The 13244-nt window shown below is 32.8% G+C and overlaps 1 protein-coding gene across 1 annotated transcript; it reads right to left on the bottom strand.

The window, feature by feature from the left end:
* Positions 1-5073: 5073 nt before the first annotated feature.
* Positions 5074-10772, bottom strand: LOC101217615 (ribosome biogenesis protein WDR12 homolog). The gene is made up of 14 exons (XM_004149053.3): positions 10503-10772; positions 9706-9898; positions 9488-9588; positions 9216-9322; positions 8805-8840; positions 8606-8691; positions 7381-7439; positions 7188-7298; positions 6946-7068; positions 6404-6547; positions 5932-6040; positions 5713-5849; positions 5578-5613; positions 5074-5486 (listed from the first exon to the last, which is right to left on the bottom strand). The coding sequence occupies exons 2-14, from the start codon at positions 9866-9868 to the stop codon at positions 5394-5396; spliced, it is 1305 nt and encodes a 434-aa protein (XP_004149101.1). The 5' UTR covers positions 9869-9898; positions 10503-10772; the 3' UTR covers positions 5074-5393.
* Between the last annotated feature and the right edge of the window lie 2472 nt (positions 10773-13244).

Below are 13244 nucleotides of genomic sequence, written 5' to 3'. Positions count from 1 at the left end.
AAATAAAATGAAAAATAAAACAATAATGGCCATACTATAAGTGTTATATAAGAATAAATAGATGGCCATTAGAAATATATGGTATGGTTAGTGTCCAAAGCCGTGTGACATTTTTCCATTACCAAATGTGTGTTGAGTGTGTGGCATCCATCTACCAATACTTAGTGCCCAAATTGTCCACATGCATCCTACTTCCAAAACTCCTATAAATATCACTTTTGGGTTTTGTAGGACGCTCTTCTTGATTATGAAATTTTGACAAATCATAAGTTGTCACGCCGTTCACTTGAATTAGTGATTAGTGAAATCGAAACTTATTACAAATTTACACGTGTGTTCTCAAACTAATATTAAAGATATCAGAATTGAATAAAATGAGGTCACATGTAGCTCATCCAATCAAATGGTGTCATGTGGCTATTGGGCTCCAAGAAAGTCATCCCAAATTTATTAAAATAAATTGGATGAAACTTAAATAAAAATCTGTTTAAAAATAGATTTGTTTAGGGGTGACTAGATAAAAGGTAATGGACAAATTGAAAAAGGGAAAATTAATTATTAAAATGAAAAAATCGAATAAATAATAAAAGAATAATTTGAATTGAAGTAGGAAACAATGATTGATATTGTCAAAAGTACACTCATTTGATTGAAGCATACAACGTGTCACACCCTGCCTCGTCCCGCCAGCCACTTCTTATGATTAGAAGGAGGCGTGTCGCCTAAACACTCAATGTGTACCTCTATGCAAGAAACGAGTTGAACTCCTAGTAAGCAAAACTTCTCAGCCAAGTCTCCATAGCGGAGTTTCAACTTTGAACTTGGAAGATCTTTTCAACTCAACACAGCAAAAAACGTTAAACAACAAAAAATATTAAACAAGCAACTTAGCTTAATCACCTAGCCTTCAACACTTCAACTCAAACTACTAAGCGAATAAGCACTACATGGATATAAACACAAACATAGTGGAAAGATAGAAAAACGCAACTCTGATTTTATTACTTGGTTTAACACTTTACAAATACATTTTCTTTCTCGCAAGCCACTTAAATAAAACCTTAAGTTCTAAGCTCCAGGCCTCCATTCCTTCGTTGGGATGCTAGTCTTCGCATCAAGGTGTTTAGGAGTATAAGAACCCATTTAATTCTTATCATTCTCCTTAAACGCCTAGCAACCAATCTAAAAAAAAAGACTCATCCCACACACAAAACTAGGATGCATTGTCCTCTTTGGACGCAATAACTTTAAACAATTCGAAAACGGATAGCTTGATCAGCTTTCTCATGTCACAACTCATCTTACCTTTTCTTACTTCACCTCAATGCTTGATTATCTGGGGAAGAAAAACTTAAATATGTAAGTTAAATACTTAGATTTTTGGGAATACAAGTCAAGCACAAAACATTTTCATTTCTCAAATGCGTTTTTCAACGCCATATTTCATAAATCACATAAATCTCATATTAGCTTCTCTTATTTCTGTCTAGCAAAAACATGAATCCTTCCCCTTGCCAAGCCTACTGTGATTCACTCTCGCTAGTATCTTGCGATTGAGCTATTACGATGTTCACTCCATCCACAGCATTTGGGAAGTTTCCTAATTCATTTATTTCTTGTTGCATTGGTAGTCCACATGACGTCATTCACATTATGTGCACACCACATAAGTTTTGCTTACTTGATAGGAATAAGGCTAATGGTTTGCACGTATTCATCACAATCAACATATAGAAAACAATGATTTTCTTTTTTTAAACCATAACAACAATAGCAATAACACATAGAGATACAAAACACGTTATGCATGACTCAGATTTAGAAAGAATTTATTAAGAAAATGTTTGCAAAACATTAGCTTACAAATCACCCTCACAGGAGTGCTTAAGAAAATCACTCACGCAAGAGCGTTTAGTTTAAAAAAGTCACTCACACATAGGAGTGTAGAGTTTAAGAAAGTCACTCATGCAGGCTTCTGGTTCTTTTCTTCCTTAAATGCCTCTCCTCGTCTAGAACTCTCCCACAAAACTTCAATACTTATACCCTCTTAACAAAACTTCCAAAATAACAACATTTCTCTTAGGTCTTCACCCTTATTTATACTAATTCTTTGGACCAATTACTCTCTTTATCTTCCAGTTCAGAATTACAACTTTACAACATATCACCTCACCTCATTTATTTGACACACTGTGTTTATTTATTTAACAACTTGTTATTTATTTCACAAACTTTATTGTTATTGTTGTTGTTGCTGCTGCTGCAAAGAGTACAACAAAGTTTGGTCGGGGACTCAACTAGTATGTCTCTTTTATATACATTTTAAACTTGTTTAACTTTGATAGACTTGCATATGAAAAGTGCGAAACGTGGTGACATAAAAAGGAAAGCAATAGACTAAATTAAGTACACAAGACATAAATATAATGTGGTTTGAGGATGTTTGGACATGCACAGGCAAACAACACTCTGGACAAGCACGCTCATGACACGCTGCAGGCTGAAGAATCTATATTTATTTGTCTATTGTTTAATTATGGATATTTCTTTTAGAAGTACCACCCATTTTACTCTTGATTGATATGTATCCTATGTTTTCTTTTGTTCATCTAGTTTACACAGTCAGAGAGTACTTTGGGTGGAGTAAGTTTATGCATTATTATGTATTTAAATATTTTTGGTATATTTGATAAGTGATAAATTTGTTCTTGTGTGTAGTTAATTTTGATCTTCACTTTAAGTATCAGACTTCAAGCTTTCACTAATGGGGATGATCATTTCTATATCTTGAATGAGTTAGTTTTATATTTTAATCTTAACCAACTGGAAGATCTTCTGTTGTGATGGTTTGGTTTTGGCTCCTTTCTCTGGGCTATTTAAGTTTGGTTTGGACCTTTTGGGTGTTTGAGTGTGGTTGCTAGGCTGTTGAAGTTCAAGCAATCATTTAACTGATTTCAGTGAGTTCATCACACATGGAATCTATCTTTTGCAACAGTTTTCCATTGCAAAAAGGAGGAGTAAGGAGGTCGTTGATGGTCAATGGAGCTCTTGATCAGTAAAGCGGCTTTATGATATTAGATTCAGGGGGAGCACACCCTAATGTACATGAGACGAGTTCAGTAAAGAATACTTTCGGAATATAGTTTCAATATTCTAGGAATGACTATGTACAACATGATATTCTTCTACGTTGATGTGTGTACAAATGACAATTATCATGTACTCATAAATCGTTTTATAAGGCAATACATGGATCTCGTTCTATAGGTCGAATACCACCCAAAACTAGATCACCAATTCTTCTGTGTTCGGATTCTGATTATTACTTTTACAGTCTATTATTTATGCTGTTACTTTAGTTATTAATTGCATCTATCTTAAACCATCAAGTTAATCTTGTCTTTCGTTTATCATGAAGTATGAGTAAATGTTTTCGCATTATTTATACTTAACTTGTTTTTCAATCTTATGAATGATAATATAATATACACCTTTCTGTGTTTAATTTGTTTATGGTGTATGAGGTTATAGAGAATGTCATGATGAAGGAAAAACTTTCAAAATGGTTACTTATTGAAGATATGTGAGGCTATGGAAATGGGGTTTGTATAGCATTAGTTATATCTAATGTCATTACAAATCTCTGTGGTATATGAAGTTTGTCTGTCCTACTCATTGTCTGAACAAGGAGGTCGACGAATGCCAAAAGTATTATCTCGTTAATACACAAATTTCGAGGATGAAGATATTTCTTGCCCTCTTTCGAGGTAGAAAAAAAGTATGGAGAGGTGCAAGTCTATGCAAGAAAAAACTTAAAAGGGTATTAGGTGTGTTTGGTAACTCTCAAATTATGTCAACAATAGTTGTAGTCTATTCATGTTAAGAAAACGTTGATTGTTGTAATAACTCAAATTTGTGTTATTAAATTAACTTACTTCATAAAAAGAATTGATTTTGATTTAATATGAATAATGTTTATTATATGCATACACACTATAGCAAAGCCAGGATGCTGTAAAAATACTTGTGGACCTACAATTTTATTTATTGATTTAGAAAATATATATATGCTTTTGTAATTAATTATAAATAGTAAATTGATTAGTATACATTAATTAGGTTAAAATAAAATTTTGGTTTTTGATAGCCTAAACTTAGTAAGCTCTTGTTAATTAATAAGTTTTCTTGTTCTTAACAAGTTTAGTTTTATATTTATCATTGATTCACATGTCTATTATTTATTCTACACATATACCTCTACAACTATTTTTATTTCCATCCCTAATAGAACATTTACATGTTTATTAATAATACAAGTGGTCTATAAATGATAAGTTAATTAGCATATAGAAGAAGAGTGCATATTTTCATAGTAGTGAAAATTAAACCTCAGCTACACCTTAGTTTAGTTGTGGGGTCTTTTAAAAAAATATAGCCAAATGCTATTATATTTACACGGTATAAAAAAAAGTTGAAAAACAGAAAGACTCACATGTCCATAATAAAAAATATAAAAAATATCTCGTAATTTGATTGTCAATCAACGTAGATTTGAAACGATTTTTTTCAAAAAATTTCATTTAAATTTGGTTCATGATCGTTTAAATTTGACTTTCTATGATTTTTAAAGATATTTACAATCAAATATCGAAAAAAAAAAGTAAAAAAAATCTTTTATATCTTTTATATTTAGTACACACCTTGACCCACCAAACTTTAAAAAAAAACAAAAAAGATTGTAAAAGAATAGATAAAAACGATGAAAAGAAGAAAAAAGATCGCAATGAAAATTAAGGAAAAACCTAAAATAGTTATAAAAAAAAAAAAAAAAAAACCAACTTCATGACTTTTTTATTTTTATTTAATATTTATGCCGAAATCAAATTATTCATCAAATTATTATGATATTATTTCATTAACCTATTAAACGGAATGCATATTGAAAAGAAACATCAGTTGGTAAATATTGCTAATTGACAATTGAATATGATGCTGATTAAATAATACATCAACTCTAACAAATCTTTCATGTAAGTTAGAAAATAATAATAATTAATGCATCTAAGATAAGAGTTGAAAAGAACAAAAAGACTATTTAGTAACCATTTGGATTTGTATCATATCATTCAAGAAGTTATTGGGTAAACAAACTCAAAAAAGAATAATTTATAAATAACAAAGCCTACTCAGTCTCTCAAGTTTCACTATGTCTATTTAAAAGTATGCAATTTTACCTTTTTCTATTTCCCTCTTCATACAGCTCTTACCCAAAACTGGAAAGACAAAACTAAGAAGCACAAAGACAGCAAGGATTGGGATTGGGATTGTTGCAAAGCATCTAAACGACCCCTTTCATAGTCACTAAAATCACCATAGCTGTAGTAGCTTCTAACTTACAAAACATAAATTCCTGACGAAATGCGCAGTTTAGAGTCTGCCCCACCACTGACAATGCTGTCATCTTTCCACCAATCAGCAGATAGTACCTGAAATTTGTAACATATTAACCAATGGAACCAAAGATTGTACGTACATGGCAAAGGCTACATTCCTGAGGAAGTGAAATTAAATGGGTACCTTATCGTTGTGAGAGTCAATTACAGCTAAAGGCCACTGTAAGATGAACAAAAACACAATTTTACCACAAGGTCAATGCATTTAATTCATAATAACAAATAATATAGAGCAGGATAGAATAATATTTGAGTGTACCGCAGTTCTTAGATCCCACAGCATAACTTTCCCATCATATGATGCAGACAGCAAATGGAACCAAGATTTGTCGTGCCACTTGCAATCCGAAACCCAGGAAGTATGAGATGAGAACTGAAAGATAGGACTTGAAGTTCCTATACAAAAATCACATCATTAAAAACAGGAAGTATTTTAAGAGGGAAATTTCTCTGCAGCTCAATTCCAGTTCTCATATACCTGGCTTGCGAGGATCCCATATCCGAATGGTTGGGTCCGAGCCACCGGCAGCTATGAGAGAGGAACCTTCACCTCCAATGTCGAGGCAGTTGAGTGCCTTACCACATACCTGCCAATGGGGACGATTGGATTCATCTTTCATTAAAGATCAATTAACATGAAGACATAAGATAGTTCATTCAAAGAAAGGGAACCTGGGCTAAATTGTCATAAAATACCAAAGGACCTTCACCTGCTTGCTGCTTCACAATGGGTATGTAACAACCAATAACGTGCACATAAAAGGGATACTTTCTTCTTCTTCTTCTTTTTTTCGAGAGGAAATAGATATTTATATTTCAAGCAAGACAAAAAGGAGAAGCTAGCCACTAAAATCACCCAAAAACTTCCTACGGACACCCACCTCATGCATTGAAAACAAAAACTCCAAAAAGTCAAAACACTTGCACAAGGAGAGAGTTCAGAGTCTTACATGATTAAACAAAACATTGCCCGTCTCAACATCCCATCTTCTAACAGAATGGTCCCATGATACTGAATAAATTTCCTCATGCTTTGGCCATGCAACTGACGATACAGATTGTGAATGGCCATCAAGTGTAGCAACAGAGTCCTCCTGTTAGATATGTTTTTATAAATTAATTTAATACAGAGTCTCTAGACATAAGCTCCATAACAGAACAAAATTACAATGCAGCAAATAAAAACTGGTTGGTAACAGTTATTGTTCATGAAACTCCCATATTAAGGAAACTCCAATTAGTCAAAACAGGGAAGAAGTGAGAATCCAGGTCATAAAGTGAACCAATCTGTAACCATTCGACAAACACAAACATTTAACCAGTACTGGAGCAATTCCTTTTGCTTGTTTTCATTACCATAATCTAGCATCTCCCATAACCCTCCTGAAATTGGAGCATCACAGTAACATGTTCTCCAGTGGTAAGCTAATACCAAGTCTCGTAACATGATGTAGATTCAATTAACTAAATAAGAGCAAAAACAAAGTTTAACCTCTAACTGAGATTCTTCAGCCTGGGTATTCTTTTTTCTCTTCTTAATGGAGACATCGCCTTCAGACTGATGCTCATCCGTTCGCCATAACTTGATTGTGTGATCCCAAGAACCTGAGCAGATCTACATTACAAAATAAAAAGATCAAAGTAACATGAGTTGAACTTGGGAGTTGATAGCTGCAGCTTTCACTTGTTACTTGAACAGATTTACACAAAAGAGCCATAAGAATGAGACTGTACCAGGTGTCCAGATTTCTGTGATGCAACACTTTGTACAGACAATCTATGTCCTTTCAATATTTTGAAAGGCCTTAATTTGGTAGGGTTTTTAACTCGATCGTCTTTTGAATACTTCAAATAGAAACAAGAAAGATTGTTTTGTTAGATTATCAATTACGTCAGTACAACTTTACCTGTACTTCTTCAAAGTTACCTTCCATAGCCTGATTGTTCGATCCTTTGAAGCCGTGGCAAGAGTGACATTAGTTGCTTCTGTATTAGCATGGCCAAAAGTTAATAAATCATAGACACTATAGAGTGGAATAAAAATTGGAAATTAAAATATCAATTCAAAATTCAAACTTGAATTAAAGAATCACATTTCAGTAAAATAATAAAATTTAAAGTATTAGAAGACTAGTATTTTACAGGACAATCAGATATAGTTTATATGGCAACAAGCTCTAAAACCCAATGATTGAAAGTTTCAGAAATCAAAAAGATATTGATAATATATTGGAGAAGACCACGGCTTGCACAAGAAACTAGAAGTTCATACATAAGGTTTTCCCAGCACTCAGTGAAGAAAACGTGGGTTAAAGATTAACCATGAAAAGTGGAAGCACACCTCGGCATGTACAACAAATTTCTCAAACACAACTGATTCAAAATGTTCATGTTAACATGTAATAGTTTGATTCATTAAAATACTATTTATTATAAATAACAATAAACAAAAAGGGCATCCTACACTTGGAAAAAAAAGTAGAAAACAAATAAATATAATGATGATTTGATATAAAAATTAGGAGCAAGTGCTTACGAGCATTGTTTTAAAAAGTAATTGAGGCTTGCTTCAAAGCACATATGCCTTATAGTCAAAGCATAAGATGCTTTCGCCTTTGTGAAAAAACATTGACACTTAACATCTCTACACATCGTCCAATGATAAAAAAATATAATGTTGATTTGCTTAATTCTTCAAAACCACGAAGGTTTGAGTTGCAACAATTTGAATGAGGACTACTTTTACTGCTTTAATTTCAAAAATATTGAAGACAATCTATTGTTGTAAATTAATCCTATTAATAACAATAGAAGTAGTTGTGATGATAAAGACATTTTTTTAAAATTACTCAATAAGTGAATTGTGCGGTAAATTTCTTTTTACACTTTTATATGACTATCATGTTTACCATTACTTGGTCATACCAACTTCGAATTTGAAAAATGTTTATAATTCACTATTTGAGGCTTACGCCAGAGACCACCTAAGAAGGGCTTAAGCCTTGCCTCTTCAAGAGGAAAAACCTCAACACATTTATCCTTCTAAAAATTGCTTACAAGAAATAATTAATAATCTGATATAGAAAAAAATATCCACTAATACAACAGGCAAAGAATCGTTCAATGTCCAAGCTATTAATTGTAGTAAATACCTCCAGGGTTCACAATACAAACAGAAGATATGGCATCACTGTGACCTTCAAGAATATGTGTACACAATCCCGCAGACTCCCACACCCTAAGGAACAATAATAGAAGTTTTTAGGTTGTTCACGAAACTTTAGTAACAAAGGCAACAACTTTTGTGTTCCTTCAAGTACTAAAAGAAATAAACAAAAAACAACAGATTACCTTCCAAAGCCATCATAACAACCTGTCAAAATGAACCTACAAAATACGAGTGAATACATAACTACAACTAATTATTGTAATGAGACAGCAATAACAGTTTAATGATGAGCATATAAACTGTTACTACTAAGAAAAAAAATAACAACTGAGTATGCACATTCAATAAAATACACTATACTGTGCTACATGCAGCTATAGAAAAAGCTTTATTGTACGTCTTTATCTTTGACACTCAGATAAACTAAACTGAAAGGGAAAAGAATTGGCACTATCATCACTAAATCTTTAGAACTTGCAGGCATTTTCAAAATGTGTGTGTGTGTGTGTGTGAGAGAGAGAGAGACAAAAGTGATAGTAAGAATTACAGATGACCAATAGATAACAAAGTAGACGTTTCATTCAAATGCTTACCCAGGACAAGACCCATCAACTGCACTGACCCAATCATCATGAACAGAAGGCTCTTCCTCCCTTCGTGGGGCAACCGCCTTAAAGTACTCAATTTCCAATGTTTTTTCCTATTTTATGCCACAATAAAAGATAAGATCTTCAACTGACAAAATACAATCTAAACAAACTCGAGATTTTGAGAATTCTAAAGTTCCTCATTTTGTTTCCACACAGCTTTGGAGCTAAAAATTGATCAAATAAATAAATAATACAAGTAGCCCAAATTATATTACCGCTGAGATGCCCTTGGCAAGAAGGAACTTCTCCAGCGACATTCTGACAAGCTCGCCATCAATTAGAAAATCAAATGGTTCTTCTTCCCACTCAGGATTCCCTATGCAGTAATAATTTTTAATTATTGAAAAAGAAAGTTTATATGAAGCTCAGAAACACGGTTCCAGCCAAACATCAAATAACCAGAAGACATTGTAGACATGATCAGAGAGCATACCAGCTGAAAGAAGATTGTTAACAACGGTGGAAAGACCCAATCTTGTTAGATTAGAAGGAATGGCAATGGCATTCGCTGGAACTTTGAAAGGAGCAATGAGTTTGGTGATAAACCGCACTTGAACTCGGCGAGAAGTGTCCTCAAAATCCCCATCAATATCCATGGCTATCTCTACGAATCAGTAATCCAAGATCTGTAGCACATATAACCGCAAGCAAAATCTTGAGTTGCAAAGGTTGAAAACAAAAAACAGTTTTACAGAGAAAATGCTACAAAACGACCTTTGTGCAAAAACCTATGAAGCACGGTCACGGATACGGATTCGCGATACAATAGGATACGGCAATTCATCTACTACTAAAAAAAACTATGATATGAATATGTCTAGTTTACGTCATTTTATAATTAAATCCCTAAATACATATTAGCATCACAAAGTCTTTAGCACAAAGTAGACTAGATACTAGAAAAACCTCAAGCGTTCAAATCTTAAACTTCTATAGCATCATCACAACAAATGAACTCTAACTCGTGTATAAGAGCTTTTTTTTTATTGCATTGCCAATAGAAATTTCCACCCCCATCACCCAATTTATGAATTTTGGTCACATATTTCCAAAGAGGTTTTGTTTCATCTTCAACAATGGAGGAGGCTGAGTTTATGGAAGTAGAAGATTGACCCTGGCTTGAGCATGAAGATGCCATTTTACCTAACTACTGTTCAAATTAAAATTTGGGGATTTTCAAATTTCACAACAGTGTGGGAAAAAAACAAAGAGCATAGAAATCAAACTAACCAGCGACGATGACAGCAAGGTGCGGCGAGCTGAGGCGAGGTCGACAATGGCGGCGAGCTGAGGCGCGACAACGAAGAGGAGATGGAGAACTGAATTGATCTAAGTCACAGCAGTGGTCTAGATGACGGCGAGGTGAGGTGCGGCGGTCGAGAGAAACATGCGGCGGCGCTGAGAATGGGCGGACGGTCTAGCGGCTGAGGAAGAAGCGAGGTTTTGGGTTTTGGGTTTTGTGTTTCAGTTTGGAATGGAATGACCAAAATAGAACCATCCGTTTTGATAAATAACCATTTTTATATATATAAAAAAAATGGGAAATTGCCATTATTATGATAAAATTAGGGGATTGAAAAATTTTGGGATGAGTTTTCAATTCAAACACTTTTAGGACAAATGAGTAGGTAAAATGTCAAAACTTTTCTTGGCTAAAAACCCTAAGTTTTTCCATGACTTTGATGATGATTGGTGGCGTCTACACCACTGCTTATAATGGATCATGTCGAGGACATACATGTTATAAACGAGCTAAGCTCTTAGTGGTTGTTTTAAGAAATTTAGGATGAATTTAAACAAGTAAACTTATCAAAATGAAATCCATTAGAATACTATCCAATGGCCATATAATGCCGGGCTTTCACACAAATATCAAGTCTTGCAAAGATCAATAAATAAGTGAATTTTTAGATAGCTTTTTTATCTCACGGACATCTCGCACCTATCTTTCACTTTTTAAATTTTAAGATGTCTAATCCTAAATTAAATTTTCAATTCTTTTAGGTTATTTCGGGTGGTTTCACCTTAATTTAGGCTTAATTTTTAGGTATATTTTTCATGTTGCAAACATCTCACACATTTCTCAAAACTTCCAAAAATGAAAATTTTAACTTCAATTCAATTTTATACGTGTTTTAGGTGATTTAAAGGTAATCTAGAAATATATATATATATATATATATATATATGTTAAGCAAGTTTTTTTGTTACAGTTGTTTATCTTGCAACTATCTTTTAAACATCTCACCCTTATCTCTCACCTTCAAGAATTGAAATTCCTAACTTCAAATCAATTTCATACATGTTTTAGGCGATATAAAACTTGAAATACTCAACTCCAAATTTATTTTGTACTTGCATTTATGTGATTTAGGGTGATTTTACACATGTTCTAGAGGTATTTTAAATTCAGATATTATTGTGAGATATTGCAAGATTGTCACAACTTGCTCGAGAAGACGTGAAACGATCAATGTCCTAAAAACGATTAATCTTAAAAGAAACTAAAGGTAAGTTTTCACTATCTTTCTTATTGGATACCAAAATAAAACACAAACAATTTAACAAACAGAGAATATTTTGTGAAAACTAGTTGAATTTCAAAAGTCATTTGTGTATTTGCATCCCACGTCATTCCTCAAAATCAAATTGGTCATAGGAATAGTCTTCTAATAAAAAAATTTGTTTGAAAACATTAACAAAATTTATTTTTTCTTGGATAAATTCTAATATTGATCTCACACCTCATTAATTCTAAAAAATTAAACTTTCATATTTCCTAGTATGAATCTTCAAGGAGAAGAGTTTAAGTTATAAGAAAAGCATTCATTAAGAAATCTTTTGAAGTAATAGATTGATTTTCTAATATTTGAAAAAAATTGTATATATATATTAATGACTTAGAAAGAGTTTCAAGTGAAGATTTAAGAATGAGAATTAGATAGCAATTGTAACCTTAAGATTTAGTTAAACCCCAAGTAAAGATTTAAGGTTAGCAAATTATTAAGAGAAAGTAAGAAAATAAGTATTATTAGTTAAGAGTTATTCTTTTGTTTTTCTAAAGGTTTTATATAAGATAAAGATAGTTATGGCCTCTTTAAAAGGGTGTTGGTTAGTTGACAAGTATGTTTAAATAAGTTAATCATGAGTCGATAAGCATATCTTCTAAAGATTTAGTTAAAACACCAAAGTTAAAGGTTTTACTAAAGTATAAAGCATAGCATGTTCAAATATCAAAGTATAAGCTTTTCACCATGTTTTCATAAAAATAAGCAAGGCATGTTGTGACTCTAAAAGCATGAGAATTCCTGTGTATTTTTAAGCATAGTAAGAGTGAGAGTTTATAAGCAAACCATAAATTAGAACAAGCATGAATATAGTATAAGAATAAGTACTTACTTAAACGAGTTGTACAAGCATGCTTTATATTACTGTAGACCCTAGACATGCAAGACTGGCTTAAGTCCGTTAGGGACACAATTACAGTTTGAGATAAGTTTAAGTATCCTGGAATAGTATAGGTTTTATGTGCACAAGGTAAATGGAATAGTATACTATTGTGACGACACTGAAGTACCGATTAAATTATGCTATCATGTGCAATGCTTGGAGTTCCACTTCAGTAAGGACCAGAGAAGTTACCATAGCTTAGCCAGTTAAGCATTACCTTGTTTCCAGTAATATAATCATTGTCTATATTTATTAAATTTCTAAGATTAGATGGGTTGTAGCAGAAGTATAGTGAGAAATTTATTCAAGTTTAAGTATAAGAAACTTATCAGAGAGCATACCTACTCTTTGCGAGATAACGAGTTGAACACCTAGTAAGCGAAACTTCTCGAACTAATCTCCAACACAGAGTTTCAACCTTGAACTCAGGAGATCTTTACAACTCAACGCAGCGGAAAAACATTTAAACCACCAACTTAACTTAATCGCGTATACTTCAACACTTAAACTCATTAGCTACTA

Source organism: Cucumis sativus, chromosome 4 (assembly GCF_000004075.3).
Source record: "Cucumis sativus cultivar 9930 chromosome 4, Cucumber_9930_V3, whole genome shotgun sequence".
NCBI classification, from domain to species: Eukaryota; Viridiplantae; Streptophyta; class Magnoliopsida; order Cucurbitales; family Cucurbitaceae; genus Cucumis; species Cucumis sativus.
This window is presented reverse-complemented; position numbering and strand designations above follow the sequence as displayed.